This window comes from Poecile atricapillus, unplaced genomic scaffold, assembly GCF_030490865.1.
Source record: "Poecile atricapillus isolate bPoeAtr1 unplaced genomic scaffold, bPoeAtr1.hap1 scaffold_211, whole genome shotgun sequence".
NCBI lineage: Eukaryota > Metazoa > Chordata > Aves > Passeriformes > Paridae > Poecile > Poecile atricapillus.
Genome location: NW_026709032.1, coordinates 24,732 through 37,989, shown reverse-complemented (window position 1 = coordinate 37,989; position 13,258 = coordinate 24,732). Strand labels below are relative to the sequence as shown.

At 71.3% G+C, this 13,258-nt stretch overlaps 3 protein-coding genes and 1 long non-coding RNA gene across 13 annotated transcripts; 3 read left to right on the top strand and 1 right to left on the bottom strand.

Moving 5' to 3' along the window:
• Positions 1–2,417: 2,417 nt before the first annotated feature.
• LOC131574275 (zinc finger protein 865-like) lies at positions 2,418–6,041 on the bottom strand. The gene is made up of 2 exons (XM_058828707.1): positions 5,065–6,041; positions 2,418–5,008 (listed from the first exon to the last, which is right to left on the bottom strand). Exons 1-2 carry the CDS (start codon positions 6,009–6,011, stop codon positions 2,524–2,526), a joined length of 3,432 nt encoding a protein of 1,143 aa, XP_058684690.1. The 5' UTR covers positions 6,012–6,041; the 3' UTR covers positions 2,418–2,523.
• Positions 6,042–6,779: 738 nt separating this feature from the next.
• On the top strand, positions 6,780–9,783 carry LOC131574274 (D site-binding protein-like). Its single transcript, XM_058828706.1, has 5 exons — positions 6,780–6,956; positions 7,001–7,127; positions 7,994–8,191; positions 8,511–8,674; positions 9,562–9,783. The coding sequence occupies exons 1-5, from the start codon at positions 6,780–6,782 to the stop codon at positions 9,775–9,777; spliced, it is 882 nt and encodes a 293-aa protein (XP_058684689.1). The 3' UTR covers positions 9,778–9,783.
• On the top strand, positions 8,769–9,421 carry LOC131574281 (uncharacterized). 2 transcript variants are annotated; one of them, XR_009276451.1, is made up of 3 exons: positions 8,769–8,908; positions 9,177–9,299; positions 9,351–9,421. It is a non-coding gene; the product is annotated as an uncharacterized LOC131574281 (long non-coding RNA). The 2 variants fall into 2 exon arrangements; XR_009276450.1 differs by having other exon boundaries at positions 9,177–9,207; positions 9,351–9,410.
• Positions 9,784–11,131: 1,348 nt separating the features above from the next.
• Positions 11,132–12,855, top strand: LOC131574277 (uncharacterized). Of its 9 annotated transcripts, none has more exons than XR_009276449.1 (3): positions 11,132–11,411; positions 11,463–11,534; positions 12,221–12,855. XR_009276449.1 is itself a non-coding variant. In XM_058828716.1 (3 exons), the coding sequence occupies exons 1-3, from the start codon at positions 11,371–11,373 to the stop codon at positions 12,312–12,314; spliced, it is 498 nt and encodes a 165-aa protein (XP_058684699.1). In that variant the 5' UTR covers positions 11,132–11,370; the 3' UTR covers positions 12,315–12,855. The 9 variants fall into 9 exon arrangements, 8 of the variants coding, with proteins under 8 accessions (XP_058684699.1, XP_058684697.1, XP_058684693.1 ...); XM_058828716.1 differs by lacking the exon at positions 11,463–11,534 and adding an exon at positions 11,658–11,999 and having other exon boundaries at positions 11,132–11,381; positions 12,170–12,855; XM_058828714.1 differs by lacking the exon at positions 11,463–11,534 and adding an exon at positions 11,607–11,999 and having other exon boundaries at positions 11,132–11,381; positions 12,170–12,855.
• Positions 12,856–13,258: the final 403 nt, after the last annotated feature.

Sequence of the window (13,258 nt, the reverse complement as noted above, 5' to 3'; positions counted from 1 at the left end):
CCCAAATCCCCCCAAAATCGCCCCTAAGGCCCCAAATCCCCCCTGGGACCCCCAAATGCGACTCAACCCCCCCCAAACCTCCCCTAACCCCCCCAAATCCCCCCAAATGTGACCCAAACCCCCCCAAATCCCCCCAAATGTGACCCAAACCCCCCCAAACCCCCCAAATCCCCCCAAATGTGACCCAAACCCCCCCAAACCCCCCCAAATGCGACCCAACCCCCCCAAACCCCCCCAAATGTGACCCAAATCCCCCCAAATGTGACCCAAATCCCCCCAAATCCCCCCAAATGTGACCCAAATCCCCCAAACCCCCCCTAACCCCCCCTTTCTCTCTCCGCAGCCCCCCCGGACGCCGCCCCCCGCCCCTCCCCCCGCCCCTCCCCCCCCGCCCCCCCCCCGCCGCCGCCCCTCCCCCCGCGGGTGGGGGTCTGTTCCTGCTGATCGACACCGAGGGTCGGCCCTTCCCGGTGCTGCTGCCCGGGGACACGGGCGGGGGGACCCCCGGGAGCGGCCCCGGGACCCCCGGGCGGGCCCGCCTGGGCTGCCCCGAGTGCGGGCGGCGCTTCCCGTTCCTGTCGTACCTGCGGCGCCACAGCATCGCCCACTCCCCGCACAAACCGCACCGGTGCTCCCGCTGCGGGAAAGCTTTCAAGAGAGCGTCACACCTGCAGAGACACCGGGCGACTCACCGGGACAGTCACACCCACCGGGACACTCACCGGGCTGTACAGCCCGAGAGCCCCGCACAAACCGCACCGCTGCCCCCGCTGCGGGAAAGCCTTCAAGAGAGCGTCACACCTGCAGAGACACCGGGCGACTCACCGGGACACTCACCTGGACAGCCACACCCACCGGGACACGGACACTCACCGGGACACTCACCGGGAGCCCCGCACCTCCACCAGCACCGCCCGTGCCCCGGGAGGGGCGGCACCGGGGGACGGGAGCAGGGACAGCGCCGGGGACAGCAGCGGGGCACGGCGGGGACACGGCCCGAGCCCCGGGACAGCACCGGGAACGTGTCCTGAGCACGGGGACAGCACCGGGAACGTGTCCTGAGCCCCGGGACGGCACCGGGGACAGCACCGGGGCACGGCCCGAGCCTGGAGACGGCACCGGGAACGTGTCCTGAGCACGGGGACAGCAGCGGGGACACGGTGTGAGTCCCGGGGACAGCACCGGGAACGTGTCCTGAGCCCCGGGACGGCACCGGGGACGCGTCCTGAGCCCCGGGACAGCACCGGGAACGTGTCCCGAGCCCCGGGACAGCATCGGGGACGTGTCCTGAGCCCCGGGACAGCACCGGGAACGTGTCCTGAGCCCCGGGACGGCACCGGGAACGTGTCCTGAGCACGGGGATGGCACCGGGAACGTGTCCTGAGCCCCGGGATGGCACCGGGAACGTGTCCTGAGCACGGGGGACAGCACCGGGAACGTGTCCTGAGCACGGGGATGGCACCGGGAACGTGTCCTGAGCCCCGGGATGGCACCGGGAACGTGTCCTGAACCCCGGGACAGCGCCGGGAACGTGTCCCAAGCCCCGGCCGGGGACACCACGGGTCCGGCCGGTGACCGGGCACAGCCGGGGTGAGGAGGGACGGTGGCCCCGGGGCTGGGGACACGCGGGGCCGGTGCCACCCTCGCCGTGTCCCGGGGCCCGCTCCCACCTCGGCGCTGATTATTTTTTTTCTTTAATTATTAAAAATCCGGGGTTTCGGTTTTTTCCCGTTTCTCTCGCGCCGTCCCGCGGTGGGGGAGGGGCCACAGGGGACACCACCCCCCTCACCCCCCCCCGTGACCACCCCACCCCCCACCCGGGCCAAGAGACCCCTGAGTGACCCCGAAATGACCCTTTGGGAGTGACCCAATGACCCCCAACCCCCCCTGACCGGGGACTGACCGGTGACCGACCCGTGACCCGACCCCACAGCCCCGCCTGCGGCTGCTGCGCCTTAGCCCGGTACGTTCCGGTACGTTCGGTTTATCCCGGCCCGTTCCGGTTTATCCCGGTCCATCCTGGTTCATCCCGGTACGTTCCGGTCCATCCCGGTTTATCCTGGTCCATTCCGGTTTATCCCGGTCCATCCTGGTTTATCCCGACCCGTTCCGGTTTATCCCGGCCCATTCCCGTTAATCCCGGTTTATCTCGGTCCATCCCGGTCCATTCCCGTTTATCCCGGTTCTTTCCGGTTTATTCCGGTTCCTCCGTACAGCGCGACCGCGGCCCCTCCCCCACCCCGCCCCTTCCCCCCCGGGACCCCCCCGGGGCTGGGGGAGGGGCCGCGAGCGCTCCCGCAGAGATCGGGGGTCACCCCCGGGGGGTGTCCGTCCGTGTGTCCGAGCGTCCGAACATCCGTGTGTCCGAACATCCGTGTGTCCATCGGTCCGCGTGTCCATCGGTCCGGAGGTCCGGCGGGGGGGTTCGCCTGTCCGTGTGTCCATCGGTCCGAGGGTCCGCCTGTCCGAGCGTCCACCTGTCCGAGCGTCCACCTGTCCGAGCGTCCATCGCGCTCCGCTCCCTCAGGGCCCCGCTCCGGCCGCCGCCGCCGCCGCCCCGGTGCAGCCGCGCTCCCGCAGGTGCCGCCGGAGCAGCGCGGGGCGGGCGAAGCGGCGGCGGCAGCGGGGGCAGCGGCGGCGGCAGCGGCGGCGGCGGCGGCTCCGCTCGTGCTCCCGCAGGTGCCGCGCGATGGAGCCCAGGTAGAAGAAGCTCTTCCCGCAGCGCTCGCAGCGGTACACGTCCTCGCCCAGGTGGCCGCGCCGGTGCTCCAGGAGGTTGGAGCGGAACCGGAACGTCTTCCCGCAGGTGCGGCAGCGGCGCGGGCGGCCCGGGCGGTGCCGGCGCTGGTGCTCGGCCAGCCCGGCGGGGTGGGAGCAGCGCTTGGCGCACAGCGGGCAGCGCAGCGGGCGCTCCCCGGCGTGGCCGGCCCGGTGCTGCCGCAGCGCCCAGGCCCGCAGGAAGGCGCGGCCGCAGGTCCGGCAGCGGAACGGGCGGCGCCGGGCGGGGCAGCAGCGCCGGTGCCGCCGCAGCAGCGCGGCCGCCCAGAAGCGGCGGCCGCAGGCGGCGCAGAGCGACGGGCGCTGCCGCAGGTGCCGCCGCCGGTGCAGCAGCAGCTCGTAGGCCCCGGAGCAGCGCTGCCCGCAGGCTCCGCACGCCGGGGGCCGCGCCCCGGCCAGGTGCACGTACTTGTGTGTGACCAGCGCCAGGAAGCGCTTGAAGCTTTGCCCGCAGGTGCCGCAGGTGAAGCGCTCGGCGCTGGGCGCCGCCGGGGGCTCCTCGGGCGGTGCCGCCGCCTCCCCGGGGGCCGCGGGCACGGCTCGCTCCGGTGCCGGCGGGTGCACCAGGCGGTGCCACACCAGGTTCTCCAGGAAGCCCAGCACCTGCCCGCAGGAGTCGCAGCCGTGCGGGCGCTCGGCGGGGCCCGGCGGGGCCCGCAGCAGCTCCGGGAAGCGCTGCCCGCAGGAGCCGCAGCCCAGCGCGGGCGCGGCGGGCTCGGGGGCCGCGGCGGGCGGGCGGTGAACCTGCCGGTGCCGCGTCAGGCTCTGCGGGTAGCCGAAGGTCTTTCCGCAGAGCTCGCAGCGGTAGGGCCGCTCCCGGGTGTGCACCACGCGGTGCTTGCGCAGGTGGAAGGACTCGCGGAAGCGCTTCCCGCACACCCCGCACTCGTGCGGCTTCTCCCCGGTGTGGATGCGCTCGTGCCGCCGCAGCGTCTCCCGCCGCCCGAAGGCGCGGCCGCACACCCCGCACCCGAAGCTGCGCCCGCCGGCTCCCGGGACGCTCCTGGCGGCGGTGGTGGCATTGGTGGTGGCATTGGTGGCGGCATTGGCGGCGGTGTCGCCGGCGTGGGCGCGGCGGTGTCGCAGCAGGCTCTGGGGCGCGGCGTAGGCTTTGCCGCAGATGTCGCAGCGGTGCGCGGGGCGCGGCGCCCCGTGGCTCAGCTGGTGGCGGAGCAGGTAGGCCGGGTCGCGGAACTCCTTCCCGCACACCGGGCACGGCACCCGCCGCGGCCCCGCGTGGGTCTTGACGTGGCGGGTGAGGCTCTCGCGGCGGTTGAAGGCGCGGCCGCAGGCGCCGCAGGTGAAGGGCTTCTCGCCCGTGTGGATGATCTGGTGCTGCGCCAGGTGACTCGGCTTCTTGAACACCTTCCAGCACAGCGGGCAGCTGAACGGGCCCTCGGCGCCCGCCGCGCCCGGCGCCAGCGGGACCCCCACCGGAGCCAGCGGGACCCCGCCCGGGGCCAGGATCACCCCGCTGGGCACCGGGATCACCCCGTTGGGCACGGCCACCGTCACGGCCGGCGACACCAGGTTCACCCCGCCGGACAGAGCGCCCACGCCGTTGGGCACGGCGGAGACCGCGGGGGCCGCGCCCGTCCCGGCCGGAGCCGCAGAGACCGCGCCGGGAGCGGCACCGACCGCGCCGGGAGCGGCACCGACCGCACCGGGAGCGGCACCGACCGCACAGGGAGCGGCACCGACCGCACCGGGAGCTGCAGAGACCGCACCGGGAGCTGTAACGACCGCACCGGGAGCGGCACCGACCGCACCGGGAGCCGCAGAGACCGCACCGGGCCCCGTGGCCACCCCACCGTGCCCCGTACCGACCCCACCGTGCCCCGTACCGACCCCACCGTGCCCCGCACCGACCCCACCGGGCCCCGCACCGACCCCACCGTGCCCGGTACCGACCCCGCCGGGCCCCGCACCGGAGCCGCGCAGGGCGCTAACCCTGCCGGGTACCGGGCTGGCCCCGCCGGGCGCGACGTTGGTGACCGCGTTAACGCTGAGCACCGCGCTGACCCCTCCGGCCACCCCGGTGACCCCTCCGGTCACCCCACTGACCCCTCCGGTCACCGCACTGACCCCTCCGGCAACCGCGCTGACCCCGCTGACCCCGCTGACCCCTCCGGCCACTCCACTGACCCCTCCGGCCACGCCACTGACTCCTCCGGCCACGCCACTGACCCCGCTGACCCCTCCGGTCACCGCACTGACCCCGCTGACCCCGCTGACCCCTCCGGTCACCGCGTTGACCCCACTGACTGCTCCGGTCACTCCACTGACCCCGCTGACCGCTCCGGCCACCCCGCCGAGCACCGCGCTGACCGCTCCGGCGCCGCGTTCACCGGCACGGTCAGAGCACCGGGCAGAGCACCGGGCAGGGCACCGGGCACGGCTCCGGTCAGAGCACCGGGCACGGCACCGGGCACGGCACCGGGGGCCGCGCTGAGCCCGTTGGGCAGGGCGGGAGCCCCGGGGCGCGGCGGGGCCGGTACCGGAGCAGGGACAGGGGCAGGTACCGGTACCGGTACCGGCTCGCTGTCGGCAGCCCGGTGGCAGCGGCGGTGCCGGAGCAGGCTGGAGCCGTGGCTGTAGGCGCGGCCGCAGGTGCGGCACTCGTAGGGCCGGGGCTCGGTGCGGGGCTCGGTTCGCGGTTCGGTTCGCGGTTCGGTTCGCGGTTCCGGGAGGCTCCCCCCGTGCACCTGCATGTGCTGCACCAGGTGCGAGGCCTGGCGGAACGCCTTGGGGCAGGCGGCGCACGGGAAGCGCCGCTCCACCAGGTACTTGAGGCGCCTGAAGTAGCTCCGCTCCTCGCCGCCCTCCGGGCCCCGCTTGAGGCCCCCGAGCAGCGGCTGCGGCCCCGGCAGCTCCAGCAGCCCCCAGGGCGGGCCGGGGAACGCGGCCCCCGCCTCCAGCAGCGGCTGCGGCGCCGGGAACGGAGCCGCCCCCAGGGAACCCTCGGGTTTCTTGGGGTGCGAGGAGGAGGAGGAGGAGGAGGAGGAGGAGGAGGAGGAGGAAGGGGGAGCGGCGGGGGGCTCGGGTTTGTGCTTGGGGAGGGCCCCGCGCTCCAAGGGCGGCGGGTACTCGAAGGGGCCCGGGGGCAGCGGCAGCGCCTTCCCCGGGGGCTCCGGGGGCTCGGGCGGCTCCGGCCGCTGGTGCGTGAGGAAATCCAGGAAATCGAAGGGGTAGGCGGGGAAGGGGCCGCTCTCGTCGCTGACGTTCGCCTCCATGGCCGGGGGGTCCCGGGGGGTGCCGGGGGTCCCGGGGGGGGGGGAGGGGCGCTCACTCACCTGGGGGGGCCCGGGGGTCCCGAACCCCGCTCGGCCGGGCCGGGCCGGGCCGGACGCGCCGCCCCCGCCGGAAGCGGAAGCGGCGCTCACGTGAGGGAGGCCCGGCCTCTCCCCCCACCACCCCCCCCCACCTCACCGCCCCTCTTGGCGACGGCTCCGGAGCCGCTGCCGGGACCGGCGGGAGCCCCCTCCCCGCCCCGCCGCACCGGGCGAGCCCCGGGACCCCCGAACGGGCCCGGGGAGGGGGGGGGAGAGGAGTTTGCCCACACAAAAGATGGCGGCGGCGCCGCCTCCCCGCCAAGATGGCGGCGCGAGACAAGATGGCGGCAGCTGCCCTCAGCAAAGATGGCGGCCGGGGCCTCAGCCCGCTCTTTTCTCCTGGGGGGGGGAGAAGGGGGGGAGCTCCTGACCAATCAGAGACGCGGGGCCGGACCCGGCCACGCCCCCGGGGCACCCCCCGAGGGGGTGTCTGGGGAAGGGACGGGGGCTGTGACGTCACTGGGGATCCCACAGGACCGAGGGGGGTTCCCCTGTGTGCCCCCAGCCCCCATTTCCCGGCGCGGCGCCTTTAAGAGCCCCGGCACGTGCGGCCCCACGTGCTCGCGGCCCCTCCGGCTTTGGCCGCGCCCCATTGGCCAAAACTGGGTCAGGCCCCGCCCGCCGCGCGCCTCCCCATTGGCCCAATGTAGGTCAGGCCACGCCCCCCGCATGGCCGCGCCGCCTGACCGCGGCCACGCCCCCCGCGCTCCCATTGGCTGCGCGTGGCTCCGGGGGCGGGGCCGCGCGGGCGGGGCGGAGCTTTGCTCCCTCCGCGCGGGGGGGCGGGGCTTCACACGCTGCGGGGGCGTGGCTTGGGGAGGTCCCGACCAATCAGGAGAGCGCAGCGTGCGCGGAGAGGGCGCGGTTTGAGCCCGGCTGGGCGGGGCTAGCGCGGAGCTCGGGCGGGGATTGGCCGGCGGTGGGGAGGGGCGGGGCCAGAGCCGGACACGCCCCCTCACGGGCGCAGCGCCCCCCGCGGGGCTCGGGCCGAGGGCACCGGGACCCACCCGGGAGCAGGTGGGGACCGGGACACCGGGACAGGCGGGGGACAGCGGGAGCGGGGGGGCACCGGGACCCGCCCGGGAGCAGGTGGGGACCGGGACACCGGGACAGGCGGGGGACAGCGGGAGCGGGGGGACACCGGGACCCGCCCGGGAGCAGGTGGGGACAGGGGGGGGGGACACCGGGGTGAGGGAGGGGACACCGGCAGCGGGGGGACACCGGCAGCGGGGGGACACCGGCAGCGGGGGGACACCGGCAGCGGGGTCGGCACCGGGACCGGAGCGGGGGTGACCGGAGCGGGAGGGTTCCCCGGGAACGGGGGTCGGGGCGGGGGGAGCGGGGCCGCTGAGCCGCTCCCGGTGCGTTCCCGGTGCCCCGTGTCCGGTCCCGGTCTCGCTGCCCTCTCCCCATTCCCGGTGCCGGTGTCCGGTGCCGGTGTCCGGTGTCCCCTCCCCGGCTCCGGTTCCGGGGGGGGGGGGGAGGTTCACCCGAGGTGAAACCGCACGTGGGGGCGGGGGATCCCCCCACGTGACCGCCGCACGTGCGCGCGCGTGTCCCCCCCCCCTCCCCCCCCACGCGTGTCCCGTGTCCCCCACGCGTGTGGCGCCGTCACGTGGGGGGGTCACGTGCCGGGGCCCGGCCCGGGGGGGGGCGGGGGGGGGGAAGGGGGAACACCCCAAAATCCGGGAGGGGTCCGAGACCCCTGGGGGGGGGGGTCCGGGGGGATTTGGGGCATTTTGAGGTTTTTTGGGGGGGGGGGATTTGGGGCATTTTGGGGCCATTTGAGGATTTTTTAGGGGGGGGGGGGATTTGGGGATTTCCCAGCGGGGGAGGGGGGGGTTCCGGGGGGCTCCCCGTGACCCCCCCCGTGCCCCCCCCAGGGATGGACGAGCCCGGCGGGAGCCGCGGGGGCTTCCTGGGGGTGGCGCCCCCCCCGTGGGAGCGGCCGGGGCCGCCCCCTCCCCAAATGGCGGCGGCGGGGGGGGGCGAGCTGGAGTACGTGGACCTGGACGAGTTCCTGCGGGAGCACGGGCTGCCCCCCAGCCCCCCCGAGCCCCCCGCCCCCGAGCGGCCGCCCGGTGCGTGCGGGACCCCGGGAACACCGGGAGAACCGGGAATTGGGGGGGGGGGATAATGGGGGGGGGGGGCTCAGGGAAAGGGGGGGGACACCCTCGGGGGGGGGGGAGAGGGTTGGGCCATCCCCTTTAAGCCCCGCCTCTTTAAGCCCCTCCCCTTTAAGCCCCGCCCCTTTAAGCCCCGCCCCTTCACGTGCAAACCGGGGGGGGGGGCGGCTCTATCGCGATCCCCCCCCCCCCCCCCCAGAACTCCTCCCCCGTATCGCGCCGGGCCCCGCCCATGTCGCGACAGGAGGCGCTGATGCCGCCGCTCCCCCCGCAGCCGCGGGGCCCCCCCGGGCGCTCCCGGAGGCGCCGCCGGCCGAGGCGGAGGGGCCCGGGGGGGGCCCGTTCGACCCCCGGCGGCTCCGCTTCTCGCAGGAGGAGCTGCGGCCGCAGCCCATCGCCCGCAAGGCCCGCAAGGTGCACGTCCCCGAGGAGCAGAAGGTGAGACCCCCGCCCGGGGTGGGGTTTGGGGGTTTTGGGGGGTTTTGGGGGGTTTTTTGGGGGGTTTTTTGGGGGATTTTGGGGGGGTTTTGGGGAGGGGGAGTCACAGGTTTGGGGTCTCCACACGTACCTGCGGGTTTGGGATGTGTGGGGTCGGTGCTGGGGGCTCCTGTGAGCCCTGGGGTGGATCCCGGTGTCCCTGGGTGGATCCCAATGTCCATCCCTCATCCCTGGGTGATTCCTGGTGTCCCTTGGGGTGGATCACGGTGTCCCTGGGTGATTCCCGGTGTCCCTGGGGTGATTCCTGTGTGTCCCCCAAACCCTTGGGGTGGATCCCGGTGTCCCTGGGTGGATCCTGTTGTCCATCCCTCAGTCCTGGGCAATTCCCGGTGTCCATTCCTCAGTCCTGGGTGGATCCCAGTGTCCATCCCTCATTCCAGTGTCCATCCCTCATCCCTGGGGTGATTCCTGTGTGTGCCCCAAATCCCTGGGTGGATCCCAGTGTCCATCCCTCATTCCCTGGGTGATTCCCGGTGTCCCTGGGTGGATCCCAGCGTCCATCTCTCATTCCCGGTGTCCATCCCTCATTCCCTGGGTGATTCCCGGTGTCCCTGGGTGGATCCCGGTGTCCCTGGGGTGATTCCTGGTGTCCCCCAAAACCTTGGGGTGGATCAAGCTGTCCCTGGGATGATTCCCAGTGTCCATCCCTCATCCCTGGGGTGGATCCCGGTGTCCCTGGGTGAATCCCGGTGTCCCTGGGATGGATCCCGGTGCCCACCCCTCATCCCTGGGTGGATCCCGGTGCCCACCCCTCCCTCCCGGTGCCCACCTCTCCCTCCGGGCCGTGTCCCCGCCGTTCCCTGAGGCGCCGGCGGCGGTCCCGGCAGGATGAGAAGTACTGGAGCCGGCGCTCGCGGAACAACGCGGCGGCCAAGCGCTCGCGGGACGCGCGGCGGCTGAAGGAGAACCAGATCTCGGTGCGGGCGGCGTTCCTGGAGCGCGAGAACGCCGCGCTGCGCGTCGAGGTGGCGGCGGCGCGCCGCGAGCTCCAGCGCTTCCGCGGGATCCTGGCGCGCTACGAGGCCCGGCACGGGCAGATCTGAGCGGGGACGGGGCCGGGAGCGGCTCCGGTGACCCCGAACCGCCCGGGAGGAGATCCGGAACCGGTCACTGGGAGCTGGGAACCACCGGGAACGGCCCGGGAAGCGAGCCAGGAGCGCGGGACGCTGCGGGAACGTCTGGGAGCTGCGGAGGAGCCCGGGCTGGGGAGCAGGGACGGGATCCAGAACCAGGATCTGCTCCCGGACACGGCAGAAGGTTCTGGATCCAGAACCGGGATCTGCTCCCGGACATGGTAGAAGGTTCTGGATCCAGGACTGGGATCTGCTCCCAGACACGGCAGAAGGTTCTGGATCCAGGACCGGGATCTGGACCCAGCCCTGGGATCCGCTCCTGGACACAGCAGAAGGTTCTGGATCCGGAACCGGGATCCACTCCTGGACACAGCAGAAGGTTCTGGATCCAGGACCGGGATCTGCTCCCAGACACAGCAGAAGGTTCTGGATCCAGGACCGGGATCCACTCCTGGACACGGCACCGGGTTCTGGATCCAGGGCTGGGATCTGCTCCCAGACACGGCAGAAAGTTCTGGATCCAGGACCGGGATCCACTCCCGGACACGGCACCGGGTTCTGGATCCAGAACCGGGATCTGCTCCTGGACACGGCAGAAGGTTCTGGATCCAGGACTGGGATCCGCTCCTGAACACGGCAGAAGGTTCTGGATCCAGCACCAGGATCTGCTCCCGGACACGGCAGAAGGTTCTGGATCCAGAACCGGGTTCTGGATCCAGAACCGGGATCTGCTCCTGGACACAGCAGAAGGTTCTGGATCCAGGACCGGGATCTGCTCCTGGACACCACAACCAGCTCTGGATCCATCCCCAGGATCCACCCCCAGGATCCAGCAGCTCCAACCCCCCCAGAACCGGCCCCGGGACCCCCATCCCGGCCCCACCCCTGGGGGGGGATGGGAATGAGATCCCCCCTCCCCAATTCCCCAATTCCCGGGATCCCCAAATTCCCGGATCCCCCCGGGTCCCCCTCCCCCCCTTCCCTATTTATTCCCAGCCCCCCCCGGGCTGGATCAAAGCACAAATTGGGGAGGGGGTCCCGGGGGTCTCCCCCCTCCCCCTCCCCAGTGACCATTCCCAGTTCAGGCCAGTAGCGTTACTGGGGTGGGGGGAGGGGCACCCCCGTCACCCCTCCCCCTCCCCAAAACCTCCCTGCCCCTCCCCCCCCCGCACTTTGACCACTTTACTGCCCCTCCCCCCCAGCACGAGGGATTTTGGGGGGGGTCGCGCCCCCCCCCCGGGGGTGGGGGAGGGGTTTTTGTACAGAATTAAAACAAAAAAAAAACAACAAAAATTAAACTGGAACGGAACTGGGAGAACTGGGAGACCTGGGAGGGGGGAGGGGCCCGGGACCCCCTCCCCAAACCTCGGGGTCTCTCCAGGGTTGGGGTTTATTGCACAAAGGGGGGGTGGGACCCCCCTGGAATCCCCAAATCCCCCAAAGCCGAGTCCTCGGGGGTCCCCTCTGTCACCCCAGTGTCCCCTGGAGGGGACCCTCATTGGTGTCCCCAGGGTGTCCCCAGGGTGTCCCCCCCGATGACACGGGCCAGCCCCGGGTGCAGCAATGTCCAGCAGGTCCATCCTGGACATCCCAGTGTCCAGCAGGTCCATCCTGGACATCCCAGTGTCCATCCTGGACATCCCAATGTCCATCAGATCCATCCTGGACATTCCAGCGTCCATCCTGGACATCCCAGTGTCCATCCTGGACATCCCAATGTCCATCAGGTCCATCCTGAGCATCCCAATGTCCATCCTGGACATCCCAGCGTCCATCCTGGACATCCCAATGTCCATCAGATCCATCCTGGACATCCCAGCGTCCATCCTGGACATCCCAATGTCCATCAGGTCCATCCTGGACATCCCAGTGTCCATCCTGGGCATCCCAGCGTCCATCCTGGACATCCCAGTGTCCATCCTGGACATCCCAATGTCCATCAGATCCATCCTGGACATTCCAGTGTCCATCCTGGACATCCCAGCGTCCATCCTGGACATCCCAGTGTCCATCCTGGACATCCCAGCGTCCATCCTGGACATCCCAGTGTCCATCCTGGACATCCCAATGTCCATCAGGTCCATCCTGGACATCCCAGTGTCCATCCTGGGCATCCCAGCGTCCATCCTGGACATCCCAGTGTCCATCAGATCCATCCTGGACATCCCAGTGTCCATCCTGGACATCCCAGCGTCCATCCTGGGCATCCCAGTGTCCATCAGGTCCCAATGTCCATCAGATCCATCCTGGACATCCCAGCGTCCATCCTGGACATCCCAGCGTCCATCCTGGACATTCTAGTGTCCATCAGATCCATCCTGGACATCCCAGCATCCATCCTGGACATCCCAATGTCCATCAGGTCCATCCTGGACATCCCAGCATCCATCCTGGACATCCCAATGTCCATCAGGTCCCCTCCAGTGTCCATCCCACTGTCCAGCCGCAGTGTCCGTGTGTCCGGCCGCTGTGTCCTCCAGGACCCGCCCCAGCACAAATATCCCTGAAATCCTGGGGTTTGTACCCCAAAAAACCTGTCCTGAAACCCCAGGACAGCTACTCCAAAATCCCCAGATTTGTCCCCAAAATGCCCCAAGATAGTGGGGATGACACCGGGAACCCCAAATATGGGGACGGATCATTCCCCCGCAAGTTCCCACTCCCATTTCCCCCTCAGTTTTCTTCCCCTTCTCCCCTCACGATTCCCGCTCTTTTCTCCCCTCACGTTTCCCGCTCTTTCCTCCCCTCACGATTCCCGCTCTTTTCTCCCCTCACGATTCCCGCTCTTTTCTCCCCTCACGATTCCCGCTCTTTTCTCCCCTCACGATTCCCGCTCTTTTCTCCCCTCACGTTTCCCGCCCTTTTCTCCCCTCAGGTTTCCAGCTCTTTTCTCCCCTCACGATTCCCGCTCTTTTCTCCCCTCACGATTTCCGCTCTTTTCTCCCCTCACGATTCCCGTTCCCTCCCCATCCCGAGGCTCCAGCGCGGTTCTCACCGCCCCGCTCCCCAGCAGCCCGATGACCCTCGCCCACCTCTCGGCCGTCTCCTGGTTCTGCCCGCAGTCCGGGGCGGAACCGGGACCGCACCGGGACCCCCCGGGACCCTCTCCGCGGGTCGGGGCTGGGGGGACCCCCAAATTCTCCCTCCAGGAGGGGCTCGTCCGCCTTGGGGGGCTGGGGGGGAAAGGGGGGTCACGGGAGGCCGGAATTGGGAGGCGAGCGCTGGAGTGAGCCCCGCTTTGTCCTCATCTCCCCTCTCCCATTGACCGGCGCCCCCGCGTCCCCTCCTTTGTCCCGGTGTCCCCCCTTTGTCCCCGTGTCCCCCCTCACCTGCCCCGGGGTCCCGTCTCCCGCCGCCGCCGCCGCCGCCGCGCCCCCTGCCCTGGAAGCGCTTCCCCTTTTCCCTCCCTCCCAGCCAATCGCGAGCCGCCGCTGCCCGCGCGCAGCCAATA

Excerpts from the sequence above, each read along its gene's own strand:
- LOC131574277 (XM_058828708.1), top strand. The coding sequence starts at position 11,371 with ATGTCCAGCAGGTCCATCCTGGACATCCCAGTGTCCAGCAGGTCCATC. Across the intron at positions 11,433-11,534 it reads TCCATCCTGGACATCCCAGT|GTCCATCCTGAGCATCCCAA; the intron begins GTCCATCCTGGA and ends AATGTCCATCAG. Across the intron at positions 12,000-12,169 it reads TCCATCCTGGACATCCCAGC|GTCCATCCTGGACATCCCAG; the intron begins GTCCATCCTGGG and ends AATGTCCATCAG.
- LOC131574274 (XM_058828706.1), top strand. The coding sequence starts at position 6,780 with ATGGCCGCGCCGCCTGACCGCGGCCACGCCCCCCGCGCTCCCATTGGC. Across the intron at positions 8,192-8,510 it reads CGCCCCCGAGCGGCCGCCCG|CCGCGGGGCCCCCCCGGGCG; the intron begins GTGCGTGCGGGA and ends CTCCCCCCGCAG. Across the intron at positions 8,675-9,561 it reads ACGTCCCCGAGGAGCAGAAG|GATGAGAAGTACTGGAGCCG; the intron begins GTGAGACCCCCG and ends CGGTCCCGGCAG.
- LOC131574275 (XM_058828707.1), bottom strand. The coding sequence starts at position 6,011 with ATGGAGGCGAACGTCAGCGACGAGAGCGGCCCCTTCCCCGCCTACCCC. Across the intron at positions 5,009-5,064 it reads TGGCCGGAGCGGTCAGCGGG|CGGGGTCAGCGGGGTCAGTG; the intron begins GTCAGTGGAGTG and ends CGGAGGGGTCAG.